The 14342-nt window shown below is 57.0% G+C and overlaps 1 protein-coding gene across 1 annotated transcript in view; it reads right to left on the bottom strand.

The window, feature by feature from the left end:
• Positions 1–14342, bottom strand: part of ADAMTS7 (ADAM metallopeptidase with thrombospondin type 1 motif 7) — a 50184-nt gene that overhangs the window by 16725 nt on the left and 19117 nt on the right. Inside the window, exons 12-18 of the mRNA XM_040570046.1 lie at positions 11796–11965; positions 11339–11472; positions 9560–9680; positions 8481–8725; positions 5323–5464; positions 2402–2528; positions 2048–2261 (exon numbers count right to left, since the gene is read on the bottom strand). Of these exons, the coding sequence (XP_040425980.1) occupies positions 2048–2261; positions 2402–2528; positions 5323–5464; positions 8481–8725; positions 9560–9680; positions 11339–11472; positions 11796–11965 (1153 nt within the window). The remainder of the gene's footprint in view (positions 1–2047; positions 2262–2401; positions 2529–5322; positions 5465–8480; positions 8726–9559; positions 9681–11338; positions 11473–11795; positions 11966–14342) is intronic.

The raw sequence follows: 14342 nt of genomic DNA, 5'->3' as shown, positions 1-14342 counted from the left end.
AGATGTGGTCCTCAAACAATCCAGACTCGTGTCCTTTGAGCCTTTCTTGGTTTTGCTCAGTCCTTGCAAGGGCCCAGTGCCTGGATGGGACCCGCAGCACATCCTGCACTGGTCCCCGGGGGTTCCCAGCAGGCCCCCCTCTGCGGGACGTGCCCCCCACTGTGGGACACGTGTCCCCAGGCAGGGGCCGTCCCCGGGCTGCCCAGCGAGGTGCCGCCCCCATGCCAGCTGCAATCTCCTGGCTCCGAGTCTCCTGGGAAATGATGAGTGGAAGCGACCCCCAGAAATGTGTCTGGCACCAGGCAGGGTTCAGAACATCACGGCTGGGCATTTCCACCCACCACGCAACGCCACTGAAATCCAACATCTCCATTTATCCGCCTCTGCAGCGAGGTGCCAGCAAGCTGCCTCGCCCCACCAGGACGGTGCTGCCGGATCAGGGGGAAGCTCAGAGCTCAGCTTCCACCACGCAGCCAAAACTTCTTAGCAAATGGCTCCAGCTCCATCCAGGAGATAAGCTCCAGGTAGCACGGCTCTCACAGGAGGAGGTTATTTGCCAAGCCTCGGTTATCAGGAGAGCCCCCAAGGCACAGATAAGAAACCGCTGCCGTTAGAAGCTTCACAGGAGGAAGGAGCAGCGCTGGCGGGGGGAGTTCAGCACCACGCACGGGACTGCAGGAGGCATCGCTGCAGGAGGCATCGCTGTGCCAAGCTGCACAGCGGGACGTGCCTCTGGGAGCAGGAGACAGATGCTCCGCAGGCAGACCCTCGTGTGTTAGCAGCCAACAACCAGCGCGTCCGAGAGCATCGCAGCTTCTCCAGGGAGCCGGTAAAGCTGGATGAGCATTGCTGCGGGGTCTTTCTGAAGGCACCACCTCCCGGGCCCACCGAAGTGCTTAAACACCCAGGCTCAGCAGACTTGCAAATCCCCCCTTCAGCTCCGGTGGGCTCCCCATGAGACACACGTGCTGCCCTGCCCGAGGGGCTGCAAGTACACAAAAGCAAAGGACCCCTCTTATTGGCACTGGGTAGATGGACCACGTTTCCGGAAAGCTTCTCAGCCCCTCAAGCTTCTCCACTTATTGGTGGTGGTGGCAATGGAGAAGAAAGAGGACTCTCACTTTAAGTGAAGGAAGAACAGAAAAGTCACAGACATCTTAAAATCTCAGGCGCGTTTTTCATGGTTTCACAGACGTGGAGATGGCAAAGCCAAAGAGGAGCACTGTGACAGCGCGCGCTGGCTCCATGCGGAGCACGGACCCCGGGGCAACTTGGGATTCAGGGCTTTTCCTTTAAACTACGGCAGCCTTCTTTCTCAACCGTGCAATTGTGGCTTTTGTGGGCCCCTAGAAAAATATTTCCAACTAGCTCTCATTTAGCCTTCGAATTTTCTGTTCACATTTTTATTCTCTTTGTTTCTTAGCAACGAGCTCTGCTCCCGGGCTCTGATTTGTCTCCTGGTACTTTTCTTCGCGCTGAACACTTTCTGAAACCACTGCTCAAATTAGGAGTTACGAGACTGGGACAAGCCCCATTCCTGGCAGCAGCAGCAAGGCGGCGCAGCCCCGTGCCAGCTCGTGCGGGTGCAGAGCAGACGCCCACCCGCCGCCACGCACGTGCACAGCACAGCTAGACCCTGGCTGGCCCGCAGCACCTTGCCTCTGCAAGCAGGAAATAGTCGTAAGGTTTCTGCCAGAACAAAGGGGAAAGACTTGCGGGGCTGGAAAACACATTGAAGGCTTTAACACGTCCTGTTTCTGCCCCCTCTGCATCGAGCACGGAGCACGGCCTTGCCCGATTGAGAAAGCAGCAAAACTCGGAGAGGAAGAGAAAATGGTAAAAATACCGGTGCTTGTTCCTTCCCGAGACCTCTCTGTGCCACGAAATTCCTTTCTGTGCGATCTGGTACTATAACGCAAGCCCCAGATTCACTTCAGTAGCCAGGAGAGCTCTTGCCTGCTCCGGGCTGAGGACATCTTGGTGGCACCTCGTCCGTGCTCTGGCCACCTTTGCAGGGAACCGCGACCACCCCAGCTCTCTGTCTCACCTCTGACCAGTTCCCCACGGCCCACTGAGAGGGACAGGGGACATCCCGATGGCAGGGAGCGGTGGACTCTGGCTTGGAGAGGTGCTGGCAGTCCGCTTGCTGCAAGGCCCTCTGCTCGTCCAGCCCCACGCTCTGGATGCAGAGCACCGTCCTCTTCATCAGCCCCGATGTCCCGCACGTGGCCGAGCACTTTTGCCACTCGCCGACCCACCACCTGGGGGAAGATGAGCAGGGAAAACGTGTGTGCTGCAGCCAGCACCTGCCCTGTGCCAGCCCCAGGCCCCTGCTGCCCCTGCTGGGGTGGTTCGGGCATCGAAGTTGTGCTGAGAAGGAGCAAAGGAGAAGACAGCAGACCTGGCGGGGCAGGGCTCCTCGTTGCACGTCCTTTGCTGGTCGTCGGGCCGGGTCAGCGCGTCGCAGTATCGCTCCTCCACAATGCCGGCCAGCTTTTCCACGCAGTGCACGATCTGCCTCTGCACCCCTGGGGACACAGACAAGGCTTGGCTCTACACGCAACCCCAAGCAGATCACTGAGCATCCTGTCAGCAAGCAGCAGGAGGCCTTGCCGTAACCCTCAGATACCAAAACCAGAAGAAAGAAACTGAAACCTTCACCGAAACTGAAACTGAAACCTGAGGGCCCACCTCTGCTGAGCTCTGGTGCCACTGCACGTGCCCGTCGCATGCTGCCAATGGCACCAACACTCCCATCGTACCCAGGTGGGAAAAGAAGAGCTGGACACCCGAAATGTGGTATGATCCCTCTGTGGTTAGAGCCGGGGAATGTAACTGTGCTGGGAAACGACCCTGCGCACCCAGCTCCACAGGTGGGGACAGCCTGGGCTGGGGTGTAACTGCCACTGGTGCAGCCTAGGCAGTGGCCCTGGGGTGCCAGTAGTGGGTGACAGCCGAAGCACCTCCCTGGGGTGCCCAGCATGAGGCAAACCACGGATCCTGCCCCGGGATGGGGGCCAGGGCTGCTCAAGCAGAAAGCTAGAAACAGAACGCAGAAAGATTTGGCAAATCTTGTACTCCCTTAAAAAAAAAAAAAGGTGTCAGATCCTACCTGCTCTTTCAGGGCTTAGGGCTGTCGGGAAACACCTAAGAAATGCCAAGAATTTCCACGGGTCTTCCCCACTCCTCCTCCTGGTCTCTTTACCAACAAGCACTTCTCAGGGACAAGAGAGGCTAAAAGCACAGACACTCACCCTCCTGCCGCTTCCCACTGCTGAATTTCCACAGCAATCCCAGCCCGGTCCTGGTGGCTGAGCCCTTTGCAGCCCCGGACACGCAGCGGGGCATCTCTGGGCAAGTTAGGCTGGGACAACGGCTGAGCGAAGAGCTCCTGAGTAAAACCTGTCATCGTGGGCACTGGGCTTTGGGGGCTGCCAAAACCAGGTGCAGGAGCGTGCCTGGGGACGGCCGCTGCGCGTGTGTGCACGTGCCTGCGTGTGCACGCTCACACCCAGCCGCGCAGGGGGGGCTTTCCGACAAGAAGCGAACTGGCAGCAGCACAGCTCCTTTCGGCAGCCTCCTGCCCTGCTGCAGCTCGTGGATAAATCACCCCGAAGCCTCCTGCCCCCGTTGCGCAGCACTCAGGGGTGACATTTTTCAGGATGACCTCACTTCCAACACACTGCCTCGCTGTCGGCTTTTGTCCTGCTTTTTGCAACACATACTTGACCCGTGACTCGGGAGAGCTGTAAATAACGCCGGCCAGCTGAGCGCGGACGGGCCCGGAGCTGCTGAGCTCTGCTGGGGAGAGCTCCCGGGCGCTGCGGCCCTGGCGCTCCGAGGTTTCTGAGCACGAAGCTGGCAGAGATGGGGCCCCTGTGCCCAGCTCTCCCGAATCCCAAATATCTCAGCTCTGGGAACAACCGTGGGGTGACCAATCTCACTGGCCAGCTCGTGCCTGATGTGCTCCTACATTTCCCTTCTGTTCTGGAAGCTGTCAACCCAACGATGCGATGGAAAGTTGGTTTTAAATAAAAGCAAGAGAGCTTGCTTCCCGTCCTGTTTGACTGCACGTGCCGCAGTGCAGTGTGTCATGGGCACCCACGCAAATCCACAGCAAAGAGCTCATAGCAAGAATAGGTAAAAAGCTCAGCAAACTCATGCAGCACCACATCCCTCCTGCTTCAAGGCAGGAATCGACCCACACCTACCAGGAGCAGGCAGGAAACGTCTCCTGGCCTTCCATGCTGCCTAAAAAGGACAGGTGTCAGCGAACTCCCTTTGCTTTTCACACAGAGGGATCCTTCTTTCTTCCCTTTAACTTTTACCCGGAGCCAATGCATGGCTGCTCTCAAGGAAGCACTCTCTGCCCCCAGCCTCGCCCCATGCCACGTGCAGGATCTGCTCCCTGCCCGTGGGTGCCCGCAGCCGTAGTCTGAGCGCAGCCCAGCGCCATGCTCAGCCCTGCCCTGCTGCTGGGGAACGTTCAGCTGGGGAGAAAGCCAAAAAGCCGAGAGAGAGAGAGAGAGAAAGAGAGAGAGATCTGATCCTTCTGACGTCTGTTTATGGAGTAAAGCGAAAACACTCACTGCTGTCAGCTCCGCGGAGTGCTGTGAGACCGAACGGCCACACATGCTCACACACACATCCCTCGAAAGCTTCCCATCCCTTGGAGCCCAGGGCGCCTGGGACACAGCGAAGAGGAGGGGAAGACAGGACACAGTGCGCGCACAGGACTGTGATGTTCTGCCCCCGCCAAGCTCCTGAAATGACCTCCCCTCCAGCGGCCCGGCCAGGCCGCAGACCGGCCATTTGACCCTCTCTGATTTCGCTAAAGCTTTTTGTCTCGATCAGCCTGATGGCCCAGGGACACCCGGCGCGGTAACAGGACACCAAACTGAGGAGCTGATAAAGCGCGGGCCCCTGTGGCTGAGCATGGCAGGGGCCGCTAGGGAGTTACGACCTCAGCACATGCTGCCTTTTTTTGTCATCCTCAAGACCTACTGAAACCAAAGCCCCAGGAATTTCTAAGCCAAATGCCAGCGGAGTGCTCTGATCCGGCTGCGATGGGGAGCGTGGCACGGAGGATGTGCAGCTCTTGCCACCAGCCGCCTCTCCGGTGCCTGCTGTGGCGCATGGTGCAGCACAGGGACAGCACAGGTCCTGCTGCCTCCCTGCACCACAAAGTCCCATCAGCATTTACATTGCCTAGAGTGAGAAAGAGACCGGGGACTAATGGAGGAGAAGTGATGTTTGCTGGGCTGAGCGTTGCCTCCGGCCCTTTGCGTGCCCCGTGGCGCAGGGACGCTCTGCTGGACTCACCGGTGCCGCACGTGGCGGTGCACGTGGTCCAGGAGCCGAAGCGCCAGAGGAACTCGGCCTGCTCGATCTCGTTCTCGCTGTCGGCCGGCCGCTGGATGGTGTACTGGTAGCGCACGCCGGGGTTGGTCTCCTGGAACAGCAGCTGTGGGGAGACGGCAGGTGGTGAGAGACGTGGTCAGCGCGGGGCAGTCGGGATGGACATTGCATTGCAGAGGTTTCCAGGAGATAACAACCCACCCAGCACGGCCATACAGACGTCACTCTCTGCCCAGCTCCGTACCAGAGCAGCGTTTGTCCTCCCTCTCTCACTGTTGGCCAGGGACGGTGCTGGTCTGGCTGCTGTACCCCAGCAGCAGCACACGACCGTGTCGGAAAACGCACTCGACAAGCGCTCAAAGCAGTGTGAGAGCAGAAGCGCCCCAGCTGGCCCTGCTGAGAGCGCTGGGCTTGTGGAAACGTCAGGTAATAACAAAAAACAGCAGCAAGAGCACCGAGAGCTTCCAGGACTTTGGTTTTATGTCTGCTCTGCCAAAGAGCCTGGCAGGATTTCCTTGTTAATTCCCTCCGGTCCCGCTGCCAAATGCAGCTCAATCCGAGGAGCTCCTCGAGGTTCGGCACGGCTGGGTCCTTCCCCGCGAAGGGCCCCGATGTCCCTGCCCCAGGCAGCGCTGGGTGAGGACGTTTTGTGTGTGCCACCACGCTCAGCAAGGAGCCCCCCGGCAGCAAACACCCGCGCAGTGGCTGGCTGGTAACACGCGCTGGAAGGAATGCCATTAAGTTCTCCCCGCTTGAAATGTGGCTCTTGCTGCTCTCAAAACGAGCGCGGCAGCTCCTATGGCTAACGTCACTGCTGCCCAAAGCGCCCCCAGCACCAGTCAGCGCTCACAAAAGGCTGTGAGTTTAAATGTGTTTTTTTTAGCCTAAGCGCTCCCATTATTGCCAAAGCTTTGTTGTTCTTGGAGCTTTTGCGGGAGCAAAGGCGTCTTTCCAAAACCTCTTCATGAATATTGAAACATTTTTGTCAAAAGGTTTTAATTAGGTTATGAAGCCCAGAAAGCATCCCAGCCATTTGCTGGTGCTGAGCACGCCAGTGTCCTTATTAGCAGGGGAAAGCAAGGCTTGGAGGCAGAGGAGCCGAGGGTCCCTCTCACACTGAACCTCTGCAAAAACACGAACCCAAGCCTTTGGCTGGCTCGGGCTGCTCGGCGAGCTGGGGTCGGAGGGACACAGCTCCCTGCCCACCCCGTCTCTGCACCAAGCAGGGCACCGAGGCCGGGAACGCACACACAAAAGGAATCAGACCTGGGCTCCGCAAAGCCCCAAGCCCCAGGCTCCCCGCAGACCTGATCCTCCTCCCCGCCCAGCTCCGCGAGCCCGGGCTGCAGCGCACGGCGGGGACCCCCCCGTTTCCTCCTGCCGCTGTGCTAACGAAGGCAGCACACCCAAGGAGAGACAATCTCTTTCTTCATTTCTCAGGGGGTGGTTAAAAGGGAAAAAACAAGGTTAAACCACAACCATGAAGCGCACCTCTAGGGCGCAAGCATGACTCATTCCTATATCCCGCGTGGTGTGATTTCGAGGAGGCATCTTCACATTCCACGGTGCACAACCCTTCAGGACACTGCTCGGATTTTAACTGTGGCGGTCAAACCTGAGCCGGCTTTGCACCAACCGAAACTTCAGCCTGACAGCAGCTGGACCACAGTCAGGGGGACAGTTCCCACTGGTTGCTCCAGAGGAAAACTTGGCCTCTGGGGACAGGGACGTCAGCTCTCGAAAGCTTTGCATGACCTGGCGGACCCCTCACCACTGACCCAGCCCAGAGCACTTCGCTGGGGCAAGGATCTGTGCACAAACACACGTCAGCAGCGAGCGGCTTCCCAGAAAGCTGCCTAGCAGCAACGGCCCCGGATCCTCAGGTCCCGCGCTGCCTTTCAGCCGTCCTCGGCGCAGGGCGTTACAACCTGTGCACAGCTGTGCAAAGCCCATATAATATAAAGCTATGCCGAAAAGCAATCCCTTGGGCAACTCTTTTCTATGGAAACAAGGTGAAAATTAATGGAGTGGGACTGGTTAGCAAAAGCAGGCAATTTTAAGCTAAGAGCCGGAGCTGCCACTGCTGCAGCCGAGGAGGGGTGCGGTGCCTGGCGAGGTTGCTCTTACTAAAAGCATCCCCAGGACACATCAGGTGAATTGGGGATAAGGATCCACGGGGAGCAGCCCCCGGGGACCAGCAGATGCTCTCCTCCCCGGCACTTCCACCATGCTGGAAACACGCTTGTGCAACACAATTTGTTTGGAATGTGCTGCTTTTTTTAGGACTATGCGTGTAACCATAACCTCTCCTGCCTGGCCATACGCAGCATTGCCCCACGACGGGCTCGCCTCCTCAGGGCCGCGGGGGTCTCACGACTCACTTTAGGGGAGTTGGAATTCCCATGTGGAAAAATGAGTAAAACTTGAAAATTCTTGTTGTTTCGGAGGATTTCAAGTGATCCTCTTGGATTTTTACTTTCTGCCTCCAGCAGTGTTGTGAGCCAGCAGAGCCCGACCGGCGACAACCACAAAGGCACCACCCGGGCGTTGGACCTGCCTGAGCACCCCCGAGGAGCGTGAACCCTTGCCCAGACCCCGGGCAGTGCCGGGGGCCCGATGCTGGCAGGGACATGGCACTGCCAAGGGGTGATGCTGTGACAGCTCCCAGCTCCCTGGTGCCTCCACCACCGCTGCAGCCCGCTTGGACCCACAGGCTGCTCCGGTCCTGCCAGAAACACCACGGGCTCTTCCCTTGCTCTTGATAAGATATGGAAAAAGCCTCCGGAAACCAGCTATTTCTTTTCATACTCTCTCTCCTGTGTAAATATTTTGAGGAATGCTGCAAGCTGGACGAGGCTCAGCTGGAAGCAGTGCGGACCGGACCCACCCCGCGCTCAGAAACGCGCTCCCTGGGCCAGCAGCGTGTGTTCGGCTGCTGGTGGCATCGGCTCCTGGAGAAACGCACTGGGGAGGGGACGCGGCCCCTTCCCGGAGGTGGCCACGAAGTGCCGCGACAGACCCCTTCACCGCAGCCCCACGCAGGAAGGCTGCAGAGCCCCCGGCTCTGCCCCCGCATCCCCCCCAGCTGCAGGCCCTGACTGCAGGCAGAGCCCAGCCCGTACCTGGATCCACACGGGCTCCGCAGTGGGCCCCGGGGACGTGAGGTTCTCCCAGTTCCCTGTCCTCTCATAGGTGAAGGTGGTGCCTGCCACCCTGTAATCCCCGTTCCACTGGATGGTCCAGCCGCCGTTCAGGAAATACTTCTCTGGGTCCTCACTGCGCAGTGCCAGAAAATTGCCGGCTTCTGCGACTTCTTCGATGCGGATCTCTCGGGCTCCGACGGGGATAATCCCAATATCAACGTAACCTGGGGATGCAACCAAACATTTGCCCCGGGGGAATCAAGAACACGATCTGCTCCCTGGGGTAGGTAGCTAAGTGCCCCTTGGGACAGGGTGCTGGTGTCTCTCGGAGACATCAGAGAAACACGTTTCCTACCTGAGTGCTGGCAAGGGCTTTACCACACTTTCATCATGTCCTTGTCAACCCACAAAATCATCCTAAGCCTTTCCAAAGGAGCTTTAGGGTGCAGAGATTTGTTCTGAGGTCATTAAATACAAATAGCAGTAAGGAAATATTTTTCTTCTGAGGGGCAAGAAGTGGAAAGGCAACTCCCCTCCTCCCTGTGCTACTGCTTGGACCTTATCTCATCAAAATCAACAAGCCTGGGTTCAGGAAACACTGCAAATGAGCAGCACGAGGGAGCCTGGCTCTTGGTGCCGGTCTAGCTGAACACACAGAAACGAAGTCCCGTGTCCCTTGGGTTCCTGCAGCCTGGGGCACTGACGGTGCTTGCAGAGCCATCCCTCCTCCCGGGGTGCTGCCTCCCAGGGCGTCCCTGCAGCGCTGGGGTTTTGTTTGCAAACCACCCCCTCCCCGTGCACTGCTGATCAAGGGAAAAATGAGCTCTGCAGACCGGGGGGGTCGTTTTAAGGAAACCATTTAAAACAACAACGCATTTTTCTGCTCTCCGGTGGCTGGGAGCTGTGTGTTTGCCCTAAGCCCGCTCTGCTCACCCCACCGCTTTCCACCAAAACATTTGGTCCCTGGGGAGGCTGCGGCTGCCGAAAGCTCGGCGCGTGCTGCTTGTCTTTATCCCTCGGGGGAGTCCTGCTGTGGGGACAGTGCCGAGCACCCTTACCCAGCCCCTCGCTGTCCTCGAACATCTTCTTGACGGTGTGGCAGGTGGAGCCGTCCCCGTGGCAGACGCCGCACCGGTCCTCCACCGCGTTGGAGTCGATCTCGTAGTCACAGCCCACGTTCTGCAACACAGCCCCATCAGCACTGGCCCCGCGCCCGCGCCCCCCCAGGAATTCGCTGGAATTGGCACCAGCAGCCAAATGTGGGAAACAACCGCGGTTATGAGGACCAGCCTCAGCAGAGAGACGGCAGGAAAAAAGGAAGATAGATTGCAGAGTGGAGCGAGCTGGAGTCTTTTTGCAAGATGGGTGGCGCACCCAGGGTGGCTGCAATGCGGGTTTCTTACTCCAGCGTTTGCCTGCAGCCCCCTATCCTGTTCACACAGCTCTGAGAAGCCAGAGGCACATCTCGGCACCTCCCCCTGCCCTGCTCTGCAGCCCTGAGTCCCCAGAGCCCGTCGGCACGTGCTAAGAGCTGTGCCTAGCTGGGCCAGCCTCCTGGTCCTTGGCCCTGCCAATCCTGTTTCAAAACGCTTCCCAAAAACCTTTCCTACGTTCTGCTGGAGCTCTCCACACCTCGGACCTAGGCAGCTGCCAAATTGCTCGATCAAATGGAGCCTCCATCTGACTCCGCACAATAAAAACTGCAGCCAATTCCCCAAGGGCCCAGCTGGGCCCCGTGCCACCGAGAAGCCTTTAGTCTGAGCTCCATGAGGATGTGTCCTGGGAGCCAGTTGCACACACGTGCTGGAAGGAACACTATTTTAGCTACTGCAGTGCTCTGTACTGAGCCAGGTTTAATTCTGGTGTTGAAGCCAGCAGCAGGCGTGCAGTCAGTGACAACTGTACGTGTGCAGTCAGCTCTGAGTGAGTGTGCCGTCAGCTGAGGAGAGCTGCTGGCTCCCACTCTTTTGTATGTGCCAAGTAAAAACCATGACCCCTGAGCTCTCCCCCGAGCCCGCGCCTGTGCATCTGTGCGCTGCAGCCTTTGAAGTAACTTATAGACAGTTAAAGGAGGAAATGTGACCTTCTCTGAGTCTCCTGCTGTGCAGAGCGATTGCCATCAGCCTCTGCCTGGTGCCACTGGCACCGCAGCCAGGAAGAGGAGGAAGTTTCCACCAATGGTTTTTATGTAACAGGCTGAAACTTGCTTACTGATTACTTTCCCTGCTGCTCTTTGCGCCGTCCATTGCATGACAGCCCTCGACAGCACCCAGAATTCCATGGAAGTGACAAGGAGATGAGGACTTGCCTTCTCCTCCTCGCAGCTCTCTCTGAGCCTTGTCCTGTCCCTCCCGAGCTGGGGATGCCCTCCCCAGCCGGCAGCCAGGCAGCTCTGCCACATGCTGCAGCTTGTACGGAGCTTCCAAGAAAGAACAACAACAGCCCGGGAGGAAGAACAAACCCCAGCGCTGGGAGAGGTGCTGGGGCTGGGGAAGCCACCTCCATTGCTGCAGGCCGTGGGTCAGAGCGGTGTCTGCCAGTGTCTGCCCTTTCTATCTCCCCTGCCTTATTTTCAAGTGAACTGTACTTCGTGGATTTCCTTGGTTTTGTGCTCTATTGCCTTGAAGGCAGCAAAGAGGCTTAAATACCACCGCACCAAATATCTTGTGAATATCGAGAGCTCACCCTCGTTTCTGTACAGAAAAACGGTAACAAAACAGGTCAGGGAACGTCTGCGTGGGGACAGCGGGCAGAGCCCCGATCACCAGCCCTTCCTCAGCTCCTGGTGCACGGGGGTGCTGCTGGCCCCCCCCGGCCCACCGTGGTGCGGGACGTACCTTGCAGATGCCGTTGATGCACATGTCCCGGCTGGCGTTCATTTCGTAGCACGGAGTCCCATCGATGACAGCGTCCCGCAGCTTTTCTGCGAAGTATTCGTCCTCTGGACGGCAGTGCAGCTCGCAGGGGTTAACTGGGGAGCCGAACAGACAGAAACTGAACCCGAGGAGCCGGGGTCTGCACGCCTTCATTCGCCTGCTTTCTGCAGCAGCGTTGCCCTGGGCTCACACGGACAGGTGCCACCTTCTCTCCACGTAACCATCTCCGACAACACAAATTAATCCTGCAAACCCAGCCATAATTTAAAATACGGCATAAATACACTGCAAGACCGGTGGAAAAGGAAGGCAAATCTTTTACAGGCAGCTCCAGCAAGATCAAGCCATTGCAAGAATCTGTCTAAGGCTCTCTGCTAGGGCTTCGGGAGAAGCCTGGCAGCAGGCTGTGCGCACTCACTGTTGTTGGGCACTGGCGTCCATTTGTAGAGCTTCCCCTTGTAGAGCATGGGGTTGAACTGGCTGCACTGGACCTGGCGGAAGGACGGCTTGTCGGGGGGACACGGCCTGATGTTGCAGATCCGGAACCTCTTCCGTTCTCCCAGGCAGTACCTGCCCCCGTACTTCGGCCTGTTCGCGGGAGGGAAAAGCAGGAATAAACACACAGTGCACACGAGGGGAAACTCCCTTACAATAACAGTAATCCCTAACGCAGAGAGCAAATTTTTAAATGCGCAGAAAGCATCGCCCATGTCCTTGTTCTCCTGGTCCCTCCTGGGCAGAGGACACTGATGCTCTGCACAAAGTCCTTGGTCACTGCGGCAGAGATAGGGGTGCACCACACAACAGAGATACGGTGGTAGCAGATCCCCGGGCTCTGGAGGGTGACAGAGAATTCCAAGCCCAGCTGACTTTGCTCCGGCTGCTGTTTGTTTCCCGTTTCTGTTCCCTTGGACGAGGGAAGGTGCCTAATTCACTCGGGGGTTGCTTCTGAGCAGGTTTGCTTTCTTGCTCTCAGCAGTTAGCACAGCACTGCAGCGCCCAGGCTGCGGCGTTGCAGGAGAGGGGTTGGATTTGTTGGTACCCAGGCACCTATTTGCCTCACGGAAGGATCAACCGGACCGAAAAAGGGACGTGCGAAGCAGCCATTTTTGCGAGTCCCCTGGGAAGATACTGCTACTTTTTGCGTCTTGTCCCTCCTGACAATCCTTCCTTAATGTTGCAAATATAGCCAATTTTATAGGCCTGGTTTATGAAGCTATAAAAACAGTTAGTAAAGACAGGCGTAACCAGTAGCGTTCATGTACAAATCCCTCCTCCTCCTGCTGCCGGGCACTGTGACACCCTGGGGACCAAGCGCCGCACCCGCTCTGCTCGCCACAACTCCGACTGGTTGTGACTTTGCCGGTGATCCAAGCAGGGCTGGCAGGGCTGGATGGCCAGCAGGAGGGAGCTCCCGACCAAGTGGCGAGTGGCCACGGCTCCAGGCCCCCTGACAAAGCGCCCCTGGCCCACCCCGTTTGCTTTCCGTGCTGGACGACCTCAGAAGTGTTTCTGCACTGCAACACAGCCCGGCAAGAACCGCAGGGCTGACAGACGGGTCCAGCATGAACACATGGCCAGAACGGAGAAATCTCAAAACACATCTATTGAGAGGAAACACGCTTCTTCAGGCTTTAGGTTTTTCACGCTTATGATTCCTAAATGACAGAAACAGCCAGAAACACATGAGGCTATAAATTCTCACTTACTTTCAAGGATACTTCAGAAAGTAGTTTTAAAAATATATCATTCTTTCCAACAGTGGGAGGGCCTTACGAGGCAATAATAGGCTTTTCTTACATGCCAACAGACTCTCAAAATGCTGCCACCAGTTTTTGATGCTTGCCTTTTCACAAGGTTGGTTTGGTGACCGCAGTTTCAGTGGCCCACATCCCCACGACCTTATGAAAATTACTTTTTCCCCAGTCAGTTAAGACTGGGCACCCTTTGCTGAAGGGAGTAAAATTAATTAATATTTTACAGTTGTTTACGTACCCTTCCCTAAGGAAATGCCTGCGGCAGGAAGGACTACCCAATGCACACATCTGTTCACTTCATCCAAAAGGCAAAGCTGACGATTTACCTACAGTGGCCAAAGCAAACAACTGCCCAGGGAAATTCTGCTGCTTTTACAGTGTTTGCTCTCCTACATGCCTGCAGCTGTGTTTAAAACACTCCGTAAACTACAATTGCACTTTTGTCACAAAACTCATGTCAAACACAAACCTAGCTCTTGACCTAGGACTGAGATTACACAGTGATTCTTTAAACAGTTCGATAGCATGCGCTAAAAACAATGCACCCAAGGAAGAAGTCAGGCAGAAAGCACATCTGGGCTCATTAGAGAGATTCTTTGTTTTCAAACCTCCTTAAGCCATTGAAAACTGACTGCCACTGGAAAATTGCTCACAAAGCCCTTTTCTCTCCCTGTTCCAGGGCACTCTGACACCTGGGCGAGCCAGAGGCCTTTGTGCAAATTCAATACAATAGGGGTTGGGCAGGAGGGAGACATCTGGGGAGCAGCTGGGTCAGCGGCGGTCGCGGCATGGACAGTGCTGCTCCTGGGTCGGCCCTTGGGCTGGAGCCGGCTGCTGCCCTGCCAGCCAGGGAGCAGGGAGCGTCCCCAGCGCTGCAGCTCACGCAGCACGCTCAGAAATCATTCACGGGGAGAAAAAGGTTGATAAGCAGCAGTGGGAGTTTTCAAAATGATGGTGAATCACGATGAGAGAATGCCTGGTTTTCTTTTCTGCCATTAAAAGACACCGGATGTGTTTTACATCTACAGGCATCGAGTCTTTGCTCTTTGTTGGAATCACATTCCAGCACGCTCTGCGTGCGCAGCGCAGGAGCTGCTGCATGTGAGAGCAGACGGAGCCGGCTCTGCCCCTCCAGAGGCTTCTGCCGCCCAGACGGCCGGATAGCCCCGTGAAATGAATCGCCTGTGGTGTTTCAGAAGCACTTTGTT

Source organism: Cygnus olor, chromosome 11 (genome assembly GCF_009769625.2).
Source record: "Cygnus olor isolate bCygOlo1 chromosome 11, bCygOlo1.pri.v2, whole genome shotgun sequence".
Lineage (NCBI taxonomy): Eukaryota > Metazoa > Chordata > Aves > Anseriformes > Anatidae > Cygnus > Cygnus olor.
Note: the sequence above shows the minus strand (reverse complement) of the source record. Positions and strands in the feature narration are given on the sequence as shown.